General features: G+C 36.5%; 1 protein-coding gene across 1 annotated transcript in view; it reads right to left on the bottom strand.

Annotated features, from left to right (window-relative positions):
* The window catches only part of Tbh (Tyramine beta hydroxylase), a 212,542-nt gene that overhangs the window by 35,966 nt on the left and 161,703 nt on the right, over positions 1-14,873 (bottom strand). Inside the window, exon 7 of the mRNA XM_089100600.1 lies at positions 3,899-4,081. Within this exon, the coding sequence (XP_088956726.1) occupies positions 3,899-4,081 (183 nt within the window). The remainder of the gene's footprint in view (positions 1-3,898; positions 4,082-14,873) is intronic.

Consider the following 14,873-nt stretch of genomic DNA (forward strand, 5'->3'; position numbering starts at 1 on the left):
AAGGGAACTTTCCCAGAAAGGCTTAAAGTGGCACGTGACATACTCTTTCATAAAGGAAAGTAAAAAAATTACTCGCGCAATTACCGGCCCACATCCATTCTGCCTTTTTTTCCAAGATTTATGAAAATGTGGTTTATAAAAGAATATATGATTACCTGTAGGACCAGGATATACTTTGCAAAACGCAGTTGGGTATTCGGAAAGGGCTTTCAACGGATCTTGCCATTTTACAATTGGTTGATTGGGTGAACGATGCATTTGATAAAGGCCTAATACCGGCAGCATTATTGTCAGACATTAAAAATGCATTTGACACTATTGATAATGACAAATTACTTCAGATACATAACGTATCTTTAAAATAATTTCACTCGTATTAAACTTCCCAAGTTGCTGGCTGGACTCAGGTCTTCTTCGTTATTCATCAAGAGAAGTAGAAATCTGCTTGAAACGGAATGGCTGTGACGTTTCAGAATCCTTGTATAATAGTTGAAATAATAGATAATAGATTCGCCGCGGCATTCAATAAGATCCAAGGAATCTAATTAAAAGGAAGCACGCACAGAAATTAAATCTGGCAAGTATCCTATGAGAAATCCAAAAATACCCAAGACAATGAACAAGTCCCAATGGGGGGCCCTGGGCCTATCAAAAAATTCATATGGTTTCTAAGGGAATTTGATATCATTTTCTTCCGTCTCTGCTTTAAATGAAAAAAAAGATTAGCTTTTTGGCATCTTTGCTTTCAATTATAAAAAATGGGGTATTATCATTTAAAAATGATAGCCCTCTGTTCCCCCCCCCTATAGGCAATAACATACAATTTTTTATAAATCATATTTTTGGGGTCACCTCCGTTTCAATATTCAATTCCCCAACCTTGTACATAGTCTATAGCTAAATTTTTTCTCAATAAAATATTGATTTTTTTTTTGGGGGGGGGTAAAAATTTTGAGAGAGGAGATTGTATTGGCCTTAATCTTTGAAGCATTCATTATTTGTGCGTTAAACATTAAGCAAATGTATCTAAATATAGCAAAAGAAAACAAATTTCTACAAACTTACGATTCAGCTATCGCAAAAACCTGTTGACTATCCATTTTAAAATCCAACTGAACCTGTATAATGTATGCGTTCCATTCAACTTAAAAATACAATTTTTGACTAAGAATGATGTAAGATGCATTCTAAATGGTTTAATCTCATCAAACAGTTCGTGGTAACGAACTGTAAGTAAGGAGCGACCCGGCTCAATAGTAACTGAAACTCTAAAAACCGGATACCAATTTGATACCTGTAGATACATCAAAAGGATCGGATTTTTATGCTGATTTCAAATATATATTTCATCAAGTTTACTGTTACCCATCAAAAGTTACGAGCCTGAGAATATTTGCCTTAATTTCAAAAAAGGGAGAAAACACCCCATAAAAGTAATAAAATATTAATGAAAATCACATCATCTGATTCAGCATATCAGGTAACCCTTTTGTAGAGATTTAAATCTCCTATATGTCAAAATATGGAATTTATATTTTTTTCTGCCAAAAAGATCACAGATGCGTGTTTGTTTGTTTTTTCTTCCCAGGGGTGATCATATCGACCCAGTGTTCATAAAATATCGCGAGAGGGCTAATTTAAACAGAAATCAAAAGTTCTAGTGCCCTTTTTAAGTGACCAAAAAAATGGAGGACAACTTGGTCCCTTCCCGAGCTCATTTTTTCCCAAAGTCACCGGATCAAAATTTTGATATAGCCGTGTTTTTCAACATAGTAGAAAAATCTAATAACAATATCTTTAGGTGTAAAATGAACCGCCACAGTTTCCGGGGGAAGGGCTGCAAGTTGTGAACTTTGCCCATTGTTTACATATAGTATTTGTTATTGGGAAATATACAGCCATTTGTTTTTTTTTGGGTGGGGGGTGTATGTGGTGTGGATTTTTAACGGAAGAATCTTCCTTTGGGAGGGAAATTTCTGATGAGTGAATATTCTAGGGGGAATGTCACACTGAGGGGGGGGGTTGACAGAATTACTGTAATCTTGTTAATTGTCTTACATTCTCTTTGCCAAATTTGTCATGTGGAAATGTTCCAGGGGAATTATCCGGGGTTTTTTCCCACGCGTTTTATTTTCTGGGAAATAATTTCCATGGAAGGGAGCATTTCTGGAGTGATCGAGAAACCGATTAGAGATTAAAGTCTTATTCCAATGAAAAAAAGGCTAAGGATAATTTTTCAGGGTGAATTGTCCACAAGCTATTTTACAGAGAGGGGGGATTCTTAGCGAGGAAGGAACTGTTTGGAGAGAATTTGACGGGGGGGGGGTGCACTTTACGTTGGATGAAATTTTGACGGAGGATTTTTCAATGAGGGGGCGGGGTATATTTCATAGAAGGCGAGCCAGATTTACCACCATTATTTGAAAAACGAACAGAAACTATGCAATATATGAAGCGTTGCCCCTTCCTCAATACCTTATTCTTTACGCTAAAGTTTGACTGTTTAATAAAATTGAAACACAGGGGTTGTTTAATTAGACTAGGAAGCTTCTTTAAAAGTGCTAACAGCTTTAGCGGAAAGAGCAAGGTATTGAGGAGGGGGCGAACCGGTACTTTTCATTCAGCTGGTACCCACGCGATATATTGCATAGGGAAGATGCTACAGGAAACTTGTCAAATGTATTTAATTTCATAAGGACGATACTTTTGTCAACATATGAAGAACCGTGTATATTGCAATTGTATCTCTCTGTTTTATATGTAAAGTAAGACAAGAGAAGAAAATTAACGAACCAGAGATTAGTGAAGAATTATGGTATACAAAGGAATATTTGGCAGGGATAGTCACTAGTGATAAATCACTAGGGGTGACACCGTGATTGGGTGATTTTCGGAGATTCGGGGAACCAAATTTTCGGAGTGACACATACGATTTTCGAGGAATAATGCAAGCCACGCTTGATTTTTAATCAGAAAAATCGAAACACTTAACCACACGAGAAAAGAAAAGCTCCGACCTTGCGGTTGACGGAACAAAGAATTGCCGCAAAATTAATTCGAAGTCAACCGAATGCCGCCACCTCCGCCGGTGGTGGCGTGCGTGCGGCGTGCCGTTGGCTTCGCGACACTTCGGTGGCGGTCAGCCGGGCCTCTCGTTGGCGGAGTTCGGTCGACGCACCGGTGTGGCATCGGGGTCTAGTTCAAATTACATCACCTTTTCAACACACTGACGACATCAGTTTTCATTTCGAATTTAACTAAATATATGATGTACCCAAGACTTGATGTTCCTAGATTGCAAATATTTGTTTCAAGTACTTAACTTCCTTCCATCTCCACTTCGAAATCTGTCTACATTAAATCAAGATTTGCATACTTATGCCACACGACATTCTTGTGACATAGTCTACGAAAAGAGCTTCTTTTTTAGTAAGATTTTTTGCACTGACTATTTGGAATTCACTCCCCTAAGACATCAGAAATTCAAACAATCTTATATCCTGTAAGTGAGCAGCAAAGGGTCATTACAGGAAAAGTGTTTAGTGCTGTCCTCTTTCAGGTTTGTTTTTTCTCCCCATGTTTATTTTCCTGTTTTTCTCGTTCCCTATTGCTTTCTGTATCTTCTTCTTTTCTTACCTTTAAAATTGAAACCATATGTTGATTTATTTACTAGTTTACTTTCCTCCTCTTTTTCTTCTTCTTGATACGTTCAGTTAATACGGGGTTCCTGTTAGTTTTTAATTATTACTAGTTAATATCCTGCCCTAGCCAAGCATACTTTTTTGTGCTTTCCTGGCAGGAATGTTATGTATGTTATGTATTTCGTTTTTAAATATAAATAAATGAAATGAAAATGATTTAACCCTATTATCATAAAAAGACTGCAAAAGCAACTTACCGGCAGGACATTTACTGGTTCTCGAAGAAGTCGAATTTCTTGAAAATGAGGACTATAATGAAGATCCTGGTTTAATGGTGGCAATTCTCTGCCATTTCGAATATGCCTCGTCATTACACGCTTTCCCGTCAAATGAGTGTGAAGCTGTGAACCAAAAACAGTGATTCCATCTTGTGGGAGTCCCTAAAATATATATTGGTGAAATTCGGAATCCTATTATTGCCAGTAATACCCGCACAAACAGTGAACAAGAGGTAATATTTCCCCAACATACAAGTGTAAGCCGGAGGAAAGGTTGGAAGATAGACCCCCTCCTGGAAATTGGAAGAAGAGTATTTTCAGTGCTGTACATGACCAAACCCTGTTGAAGCGCGGAAGATTGATGCTGCTTGGCAATACGGGGCCCAGGGTTCGATCCCCGCCGCAGCAAGGTTCTGCGACAAGCTTGGTACTTTCCCTGTACAAAAAACCCAGCAACTAAAATGTCTCTGAATGGTTCTGAATACTGAATATGCCAGAAATGGCTCTTGCAAATCGTTATTCTTTACATGAGCGCTGCTTCATTATTTAATTCATTCTTCGTAACTTGTTGATTGGGGGGCTAATTTGAAAAGGTGGAGCTATTCGTCTCTCCAGAAATAAGGAACAACGTGATTCTGTTACAAAAATACGTCACATATCTAGACCAATGAAATTAAAATACGCTTTGCGATGGAACTATAGGAAAGTAAAGTATCTTTTTCTCTTCGATAGCAATAGAATAAAGTCAGCCAAAAAATATTGCGCACAATTTTTTGGTCATTGAGCATACATCGGTACAAATGAATACTTGATACAGCTTTTGTTCAAATGCAGCAAAGCAAAGTTATTACTGGATCATAGGTTACACTTTTATCTATTGTCCCTTTGAAGTGAAACAGCAAACGAAAGAAAAGTAAAGAGCAAAAACGAAACTTAAAATGAATAAAAATTATTTTTCTTAGCCTATGCAACATCATGGTTATACCCGTAAGGACAATCTAGCAAAGAACGAACCCTGGCCCATAGTAACTGAGAATTGGAAAACACGTTTTAAAACAAAATAACTGAGGAAGTGAGGAAGAATCGTCGTCTGAACCTAATTAAAGAACGATAACTATTATTTCAATTAATCTTAATGGTAAAGCCTTTATTATGAAAACAAATCTATGAGAACTTTTAAAAACAGCCAGAAAATCCCACAGAATGGGTCAGATTGAAATGAAAACTAAACGATTGATATTTTTGAAGCCGAAATCTCCATTTAGTAAAATTGCAGTCCTCTATCTATAGCAACAGAGAGAATCACTTCTTCAAATATTACGCAATGATGTGTCATAGAGACATATTACACAGACACAACATCATAGAGAGACATGTTAGGGTTTATTTGAAAAACAGTGCTATATAGCATTGGCTTTTTGTAAGTAAAAAACATAATATCAACAATAAAATACAAATAACACATAAATAAAAATAAATAAGACACGTATTTTTTGACAAGATAATATAACACATATATCTTTTGAAAAATTTCTTCTCTCGGGTATGATGTGATATTTGCGTGACTCTGCTGCCTGATTCTCAGTGGTTTGTCAATTATTAATTACACTAAAAAAGCTGAAGGTTTGTTCCTGTTTGTGATATATTTTTTAAACAAATTCTAAATAGACCGGCTGAAAATCATTAAATTAATTATTAAGTTCATTATTAATTATTAAGTTATTTATAAAATAATTAAGTTCTAATTCGTAACGATCCCAATATTCAAAAGGGATAAGATTCAACTGACTACAAAGTCGATGATATTTTTAATCCCTTCTTATACCATGATCATCATCGGCGGCAGGGGAGTAATTTTCTATGGGGCAGGGGGAGGGTAATTGCTCCTCTAAGACCGCAGTTTGCCCCCAGGCCTCAGTTTGCCCCCACACCCCAGTTAGCTCCCTTCCCAGTTGAGATTCAGTTTCTCAAATTATCTTGCCAAAACTAAGATAAGCCTGCATAATTCAAGCATCCACAGAAACGGGACAGTTTTCTTTAGTATATCGTTACCTTTTATTGTTGCGTTTTGGCTCAAGTTTCAGCTTTCACTTTCATTTTCACCTGATTGGAGAAAATTGGCTCCAATTTTGCGGATTAAGGAATCAGCAGTAATTTGATGATTATTTTGCATATAGGTAGCAGTTATTTTGGCTCATATTAACATTAAATTCTTATTACGAGAAAAATTATGAGAATTTCTTAGTGTAGCCTGAAAACACTCGAAAATTGAGTAAAATCAAAACAAAACTGCACCAATGGAATCACCATAATGAAAAACCCTATACAGGAGAATTACAGTCCCAATCTTGAGCTGCAAAGAAACTAGCTTTTCAACATTGGTAGCCCTAGTGCATCTTTTTTTCCGTTTTTTTCCCCATGAAGCGAGGAGTGACATTAAAAAATAAAATAAACAGAAATTATTCCATGTATGAAATAATCCCCCACTTCAAACTCCCCCTCTTTACGATAAAGTTTGAATTTTGGCCCCTATTTCTTGAGAATAAGAATGACTGCTCCAACACCACTATTTGAATACGCAGTATTTTCAAAGCAAAATAAAACTTTAGCATGAAGAACGAGGCGGTGAGGAAGATGCAGCGTCTGCATATACGTGAATATTTTTATTCGTTTTATGTTTTAATATCCCTCCTTACTTTCATTAAAAAAAAGTTTTTTATTTAATTCGCGAGAAAAATACACACCAATTTTATTGCTTCACAGCATATGCAGCATGTATCTGTAATTTTTTTTTCAAATAAACCGGCTTATAATATTTTTCTATATTTGTAGAATTCTGTAACAATAGCGCTTTACTGAAAACACAAGATTAAAGCAACAAAACAGGAATAGGAGCAGAAAATTTTCTAAGTAGCCTGCAGATGTAAAAATCTCTTAAAAAATCAAGCAAGCCCAGTTTTCCCTGTACATAAAAAAAACTCAAGCAAGCCCAGTTTTCAGCAGAGGGCTAGTTCTATAGAATTCTAAAAATATAGATAAGTATCACGGGTCACTTTGTTTAAACCATTTTGCAGTAGGTTACACAAACTAAAAAGCAATAGTCTCTGTTCGTTTTCCAATTTAACTCTTTACTTCCATAAGAACGGCTTTTTTTTGAATATTTTTTGGGGGCTTTTGACTTTTAACAATAAGCACAGTAAACCTTACAAAAAGATCGTTGCCTAACTTAAACCAAGAAACTAAAGAAGGCAACTTGGACTTTTGTAAAAATATGGGATTATATATATGTTTAAATTTTCATCTCCCTTACACTCACCCCCTCCCCCCCCAAAAAAAAGAAGAACCCTGCAATTTTATCACACAAAGAATCCAAGGGGTATATTATCCTCCATATTTTCGAGCAGCTGGCGATAAAAAATTATTTATTCATAAAATATTGTCCATGAGATATATTGCGATTTTGGAAAACTGAAGGACATTAAAAGGCTTTTAGAGATGTCGATAACTTATTTAATGGGAATTCGTCTTTATATTATTATTATTGTAATTTTTCTGCTGCAATGCTGCAAAGAATTTTTGTTTCTTAGAATTCAACATTTAGCAGCACTTACCTTAAAATCATTCAAGCTATCACTCTTTATTAAGAGTACTTAAAGTTTAAATATTATATTCCACCTGTTATATCTATAAAGCTAGCTCAAAATAAACTGACTCATGGAAAATCGCCTATACTACTACTACTGCTGCTAACAACTCACCGCAGAACCAAGCCGCCTGAGGCCAACACAGCTATGCACGGTTCTCCTCCTCCGCCCCAAAATATTCAAAGCCGGGATCTTTAAATCCTCCAAGGGGGTTCCCATTTCCCTTAAATATTTCCTTACGACGTCCTCCCACCCCAACCAAAGATGACCTGCTTTCCGTTTAGCCCTAGACAATTGGCCGAGAAGAAAATCTCTGAAAATCTGTTATCCTTAATCCGCAGGGCGTGCCCTAGCAATCTCAACCTTTCTCTCATCATAGCCATAGAAAGCGGGATTGAGCCGCACTTTTCGTACAGCCTACTGTATGAAATACGGTCAGACAGTCGGGTACCCAAAACAATCCGTAGGCAATTTCTCTGGAAAACATCCAGCTAATCTTCCTCCGCTTTTCGGAGCGCTCATGCTTCAGAAGGACATTTAATCACTCTCATCACTGTAGCTTCAAATATTCTAATCTTGGTTCGCAGACTTAACTTCTTATTCTTCCAAGCTTTTTTCAACTGTGAAAAAACACCTTGGGCCTTGGCTATTTTAACATCTTCACTGCACCCACTGTATTTACTAATGATGCTACCAAAGTAAGTGAAGTTGTACACTTGATCGATCTTTCTATTACCCAACGTAGGACTATATAGGATTATAGGTATATTCTGATTTTCACTTAATTTGGTGTTACCTCTGCAAAACAAGCCCAATTCAATTAATGACTCTTATTTTGGCTCTCTTTTTTGGCTTTAGGCTTCAATTTTGTACATATATTACACAGGCTGAAAAGTGACAATTTTTATTCGTTTCAACTATTTTTTTGTTCACGAATCTTCAAAAATGGTATTTCCATGTCTAGATTTTTCAATTTTCAGTTAGAGGTCCTCGAAATGAATATTAAGAAGCGAAGGATAATTTAATCCATAGCCCCATTTATTCCAATGAATACCTCAAGCCCTAAAAAATATTTAAAAGAGTAATTTAGGGATTATTAAGATTCCTATAGAACTGCAATAAAAAAAAAAATTAAACTTGCACATAAATAGCAGGGAGTGCGGAAAATTTTGCTCCTTACTTCTGTCAGAAAAACTTGAGTTTTCTTGTCGTTTCCCTACAAAAGGATATTAGATAAAATTATTTCTGTCAGTGGTAACAAAAGCAAGATTAAGACACGGTCAGTAGATAGATTAAGTGCCATCTTTACTGAAAAGGAAACTAAAGATAAAAAGAAGAATTATGAAGCTAAATGTTGGATAAGAGCTGCTATTGTAGCAGGTGTCATTTATTTTACGGATGGGTTGTTATCAGTAGGAACGAAATTCCTATCCAAACTTGTACGGTGGATGCTGGAGGAAACACCTCTTCGAATTCTTATATATTAATTTTGGTCTTAGCTACTATTAGGAAAGCCTTTTTGTATAAGAAATGTAAAATAATATTTACCCTATTTTTTATTTTCTTCCATTATAAGAAGAAAATTGGTGATTACTTACATCTTTACTGAAAAAGGGAACCTAAGATAAACTACTGCTACTACTGACAACTCACCGCAGCACCAAGCCGCCTGAGGCCAACGCAGATACGCACGCTCATCCTCCATCAAAATTTGTTAAAAGCCTACCTCTTTACACCCTCCCAGGAAGTTTCCATTTCCCTTAAATCTTTCTTTATCACATATTCTCACCTCAATCGCGAAAGAACTGCTTTCCGTTTAGCCCTAGACGGTTAGCCGAAAAGGACCTTCTTGGGTAATTTGTGATCCTTCATTTGCAGAACATGCCCTAGACACCTCAGCCTTTCTCTCGTCACAACCCCTAGAAAGCGGGATTAAACCACACTTTTCGTACAGCCTACTGTTTGAAATACGGTCAGTCAGCCGGGTACCCTGAACAAGCCGTATGCGATTTCTCTGGAAAACATCTAGCAAATCTTTATCCGCTTTTCGGAGTGCCCATGCTTAAGAGCCATATTTGACCACTGTCATCATTGTAGCTTCCAATATTCTATTCTTGGTTTGCAGACTTATCTTCCTATTCTTCCCGCTAACTGTGAAAAAACACATTGAGTCTTGGCTATTCTACTTATAATATCTTCACTGCTCCCGCCGTCTTTACTAATAATTAAATAAAAAAAACAAGTTTTTTTAACTGAAAGTAAGGAACGACGTTAAAACTTAAAACGAACAGAAATTATTCCGTATATGAAGGGGGCTGTCCCCTCCTCAACGCCTCGCTCTTTACGCTAAAGTTTTTTTATTGTTTAAAAAAATAGAGTTGTGAGAAAGTCAAACTTTAGCGTAAAGAGCGAGGCGTTGAGGAGGGGACAGCCCCCTTCATATACGGAATAATTTCTGTTCGTTTTAAGTTTTAACGTCGTTCCTTACTTTCAGTTAAAAAAACTTGTTTTTTTTATTTAATTTTTGAACGTTTTTGAATTAATGCAGGTTTTGATTTTGGCTCACCGTACATGAATAATTAAAACAAAATTTGCATATTATATTTGGTTAAATGGCTTTCTCGAAACTTGTTTAATTTTATTTACGAACGTTTTTATTAGTAATAAATATACGTAACTTAGAATTAACTTACGTAACGAACTTCTATATTCATAAATTTTTAACACGTATATTAGGGGGTTCGCCCCCTAGTCAATACCCTGCTCTTTAAACTATAGTTCGAATTTTTTTTTCCAGTTCTTTAAAAATGACCTCTTAATCACAATCAGTTGATCAGTTGAAAAACTTGTTTTTTTTTATTTAATTCCTGATCTTTTTCTTTAATAATGCTGGGAAATCTGGCGCGCCCGGCATAGCCCGGGCCCGGCCCCCCTGCGCCCGTCCTGCCTGGCCAGCTCCGTCCATATAGCCCCCGCCCCTCTTCTTCCCCCACCTACCAGAAAAAAAATCCTCTGAAAAAGTCTGTATACTTCCAAATAACCAATAATATATGTTAACATTGAGTAAAGTTCATAACTTTCAGCCCTCCACCTGGGGACTGTGGGGGATCAATTCATTCTAAAAGACATATTTATAATATTTTCGACCATATTGAACAAATCGGAAATCCCAATAGCCTGATCAGGTAACATTGGGAAAAAAATGAGCTTGGAAATCTGTCGAGTTGCCCTCCATTTTTTTGGTTATTTTATCTGAGCACTAAGGACTTAAGTTTTCACTCGAGAGATCTCTCCTACACTATTTCAGGACCAATGGGTTAATAAGATCAACCTTGGGGAAAAAAAACAAAAAAAACAAACAAACAAACAAACAAACACACAAACAAATAAACACGCATCCGTGATCTTTCTTCTGGCAAAAAACGCAAAAATCCACAATTTTGTAGATAGGAACTTGAAACCTCTACAGTAGGGTTCTCTGATACGCTGAATATGATGGTGTGATTTTCATTAAGGTTCTATAACTTTTAGGGGGTCTCCCCCTTTTTTTGAAAATCAGCCAAATTTTCTCAGGCGCGTAACTTTTGATGGGTAGCTCTAAACTTGATGAAAGTTATATATTTGAAATCAGCATTGAAATCTGATTCTTTTGATATATCTATTGGTATCAAAAACCCGTTTTCTAGAGTTTCGGTTACCATTGAGCCGGGTCGCTCCTTACTTACAGTTCGTTACCACGAACTGTTTGATTAATTTAAAAACTTTTTCCACAAAACATGTTTTTCAAAGAAAAGTAAAGAGCTCCATTAAGCCTAAAATGACTAGAAATAAAGTCGAATAATCTTCTAAGCGTAAAACTATCACACAACACTATCAATAAATACATAATATTCAAAGCGAGCAGAAATTGGAATAGACAACTGAGGCAAACTCAAAACAAGCAAAAATTACAAGAGTAGGTTTGAAAAGCCTTATACATTGTCAAGATTAGAACACAATTTGCGCTGTACTGAAAAAAAAACAAAAACAACAAAAAGATATGAACTTGGATTGTCAGTTTAATATATATACTGATGTTTATTACTTAAAGTCTTAATGCTTTTTTATTTATTAAAGAAAAAAGTGAAAACCTTTAAGACGTATTTTTTTTTCAGTCACGAAGAGGGGGGGGGGTTATTTCTCCTCCATCACGTTTGACACTTAAAACAGAACTAAAAGTATACATTTCCAATCCAATTAGCCTCCCTAAAGTTCACAAAAAAACCCCTACCATAAAAACCTTAAATGCCCCCGAGGCATAATTTACAACCCTTACCCCTAGACTCTGGGGGGTTGTGTCAACCCCAAAGGCCTTATTATATGATTTTTGGACTATTTTTGAACAAATGGTTATCTAAAAATTTCTATCGGATGTATTGGGGGAAAATATGAACTGGGAGGGGGGGGGGGGTAGTTGCCCTCCGATAATTGTGACTCTTAAAAGGACACTTAAACTTCCAATTTCAAATCCAATGAGCCCCCTCTGAAGTTTATACGACCACCCTTTCCTCAAAAAACTTTTATGCCTTCGGGACATAACTAAAAACCCTTGCCCTGAGGGCTGTGGGGAGATTCACTTCTTCAAAGACACAATTTCCCGACCTTTAAACTACGTCAAATAAAATAGCTATCTCGAAATTTTGACTGGAAGTGTTTGTGGAAATGATGGGCGTGGGGGGCTGGTTGCCCTCCAATCACTTTTGACTATTAAAGAGGGCACTAGCCCTTTCAATTTCCAATCGAATGAACCCTTTACGAACCTTCTACGACAACAAATGGCCATCTTAAAATTTATATCCGATGTTTTTCGGGAAAATATGACCTGTGTTTGTGCGTGTGTGTGTGTTTGGGGGGGGGGGGGTATCTGCCCTCTAATATCTTTGAATCTTAAAAAGAGCAGCATAATTTATGATCACCAAATCCAATGAGCCCCCCTCCAAAGTTTATACGACCACCCTTTCTATAAAAATCTTACATACCCCCAGGGCGTAACTTACAACCCTTGCCCCGAGGGCCATGGGGGTGTCGTCATCCTCCAAGATATAATTTATGGACCACTCAACTACGCTGAAAAAAATGGCCATCTCAAAATTTTGGCTGGATGTTTTTGGGGAAATGATCGGTGTAGGAAGGGGGGGGCTGGTTGCCCTCCAATCATTTTCGACTGTTAGAAAGGGCATTTCAACTTCTGATTACCAATCCAATGAACCCCCTCCGAGGCTTATACGACGAAAAATCTTATGAGCCCCTAGGGCATAACTTACATCCCTTGCCCTGAGGGCTGTGGGGTTGTCATCATCAAAGGTATAATTTCCGAATCTTTCAACTATGCTGAGCAAAATGGCTATCTCAAAATTTTTATTGGATGTATTTGAGGAAATGATTGACGTGGGGGAGGGGAGAGGGGCTGGTTGCCCTCCAATCAGTTTTGACTAATAAAAAGAACACTACCCCTCTCAATCTCCAATCGAATGAGCTCTTTTTATAGTTTTTACACCAACTCCTTCTATACGAAGTGCCCTGGTCTAAAAAAGGTATATAATAATACAATGTGCTCACATCACTTTACTTCGGCAGCGCTATTGCGCCACCTATTATACTACCAAGGTAAGTGAACCTTTCCACCTGATCAGTGTTTTCGTTACCCAACGTCTCCTTCTCATAGTCACTTATTCTTAGCCTTATCGACTTAGTCTTCTTAGCATTAATTTTCAAACCTGTTCTGGAACTGAAGATAAAGCGAAGAATTTTACTGAAAACAAAATACGTTTTAAATGGATCCACTTTTTTTTAAATTTTCATAAATAAAAAATTATCAAAACTCTTAGGAATAAATATCAGTATATGTCAATTAAACTGACAATCTCCGGTCATCTGTTTTTTTCAGAAAAAAAACGGAAAATGTGTTCTGGTATTGAGAAGGTATAGGGGGTTATCATCCCTACTTATGTTAATTTTTGCTCGTTTTGAGTTTGACTTGGCTATGTATTGTAATTTCTGTTCGTTTTGAGTTTCATTTCCTTATTGATAGTGATTTGTGGTAGTCTTATGCTAGGACGATTATTTGACTTTATTTTTACTCATTTATGGTCTGATGGAGGGCTTTAATTTTCTTTGAAAAACTTGTGTTGTGGAAAAAGTTTTATAATTTAATTTCTGTTCGTTTTTTTTTGGCATATTGTTTTTCAAATTTTTAAGTTTTTATATCTTTTTGATTTTTATCAACAATTTGTAATCCTGACACAAAAAGTAAAGTAATAGTAGTATCCCCAAAAAGTTTAAACTTAATACCCCTACTCGTTCTCAATATATTGCTAAGGTGTCTTATTGGCAACCATAAAAACAATGCCTTTTCTTTTAGTTTAAAGCAACATTTAGTTTTAAAGCATAATGGTCCAATTGCATAATGTGGGTGGTGGACATCCCCAATATCCTTAAAGACATAGTTGCTAGACCGTTTTACTATGCTGATCAAAATGACTGTATCAAAATTTTGACTGGATGCGTTTGGAAAATGAACTGGCTTGAGAGAAGGGCTGCTTACGCTCCAATCTCTTTTAACTCTTAAAAAGAGCATCCAAACTTTGAATCGAATTAGCTCCTTTATAAGTTTCAATGATATTTATGTCTATTACAGAGTGGTTTTGCCTATGATATTGCTTATATATCCTTTTGAAAACCTGCATGAATACAGTTTTTTTGTTTAATTGAAACTCTTCCTAAATTTTCTCTCAAAGTTTCACCTTATAACCCTTAGCGTCATTAGTTATAGTAACTGTGATGGTAGCATTAAAAGCATACACATAGTGGCTTCTGGCTAGTAGAAAATCCCCCACAACTTACCCTTAATGATCTACTTACACTTAATAATATAAGTTGTCCTTGAGATATTACTTTGTCACCTTTTTGAAAGCCCACATGTTCATAGTTTGTTTTGATTTAGTTCCGCCTAAATTTTCCTTAAAAGCTTCTCCATAATACCCTTAGCTTGCGCAGTAGCAATAGTTGTAGCAGTATTAGTAGCGTTAGTAGCAGTATGCGCAACGCACCTTCGGTTTCTCCAACATCCCCTTCAACACACGCTGAAGTTTCAGCTTAATGCCATCAGCCATTCCTGAAGCATTTCTGATGCGTCCGCTTGACAATCTGTGTGGCCATAGTGTGTTTCGAATTAGTTCCATAATCACAAATTATTCACCTTAACACCCTAAGTTTTAGTAGCAGTAGCAGCATTAGAAGCACTAGAATTAACAGTAGTAGCCTAAGCCATA

The sequence above is a fragment of the Artemia sp. Qi Xiang Cuo genome, chromosome 14 (assembly GCF_049724085.1).
Source record: "Artemia sp. Qi Xiang Cuo chromosome 14, ASM4972408v1, whole genome shotgun sequence".
In the NCBI taxonomy this organism is placed as follows: Eukaryota; Metazoa; Arthropoda; class Branchiopoda; order Anostraca; family Artemiidae; genus Artemia; species Artemia sp. Qi Xiang Cuo.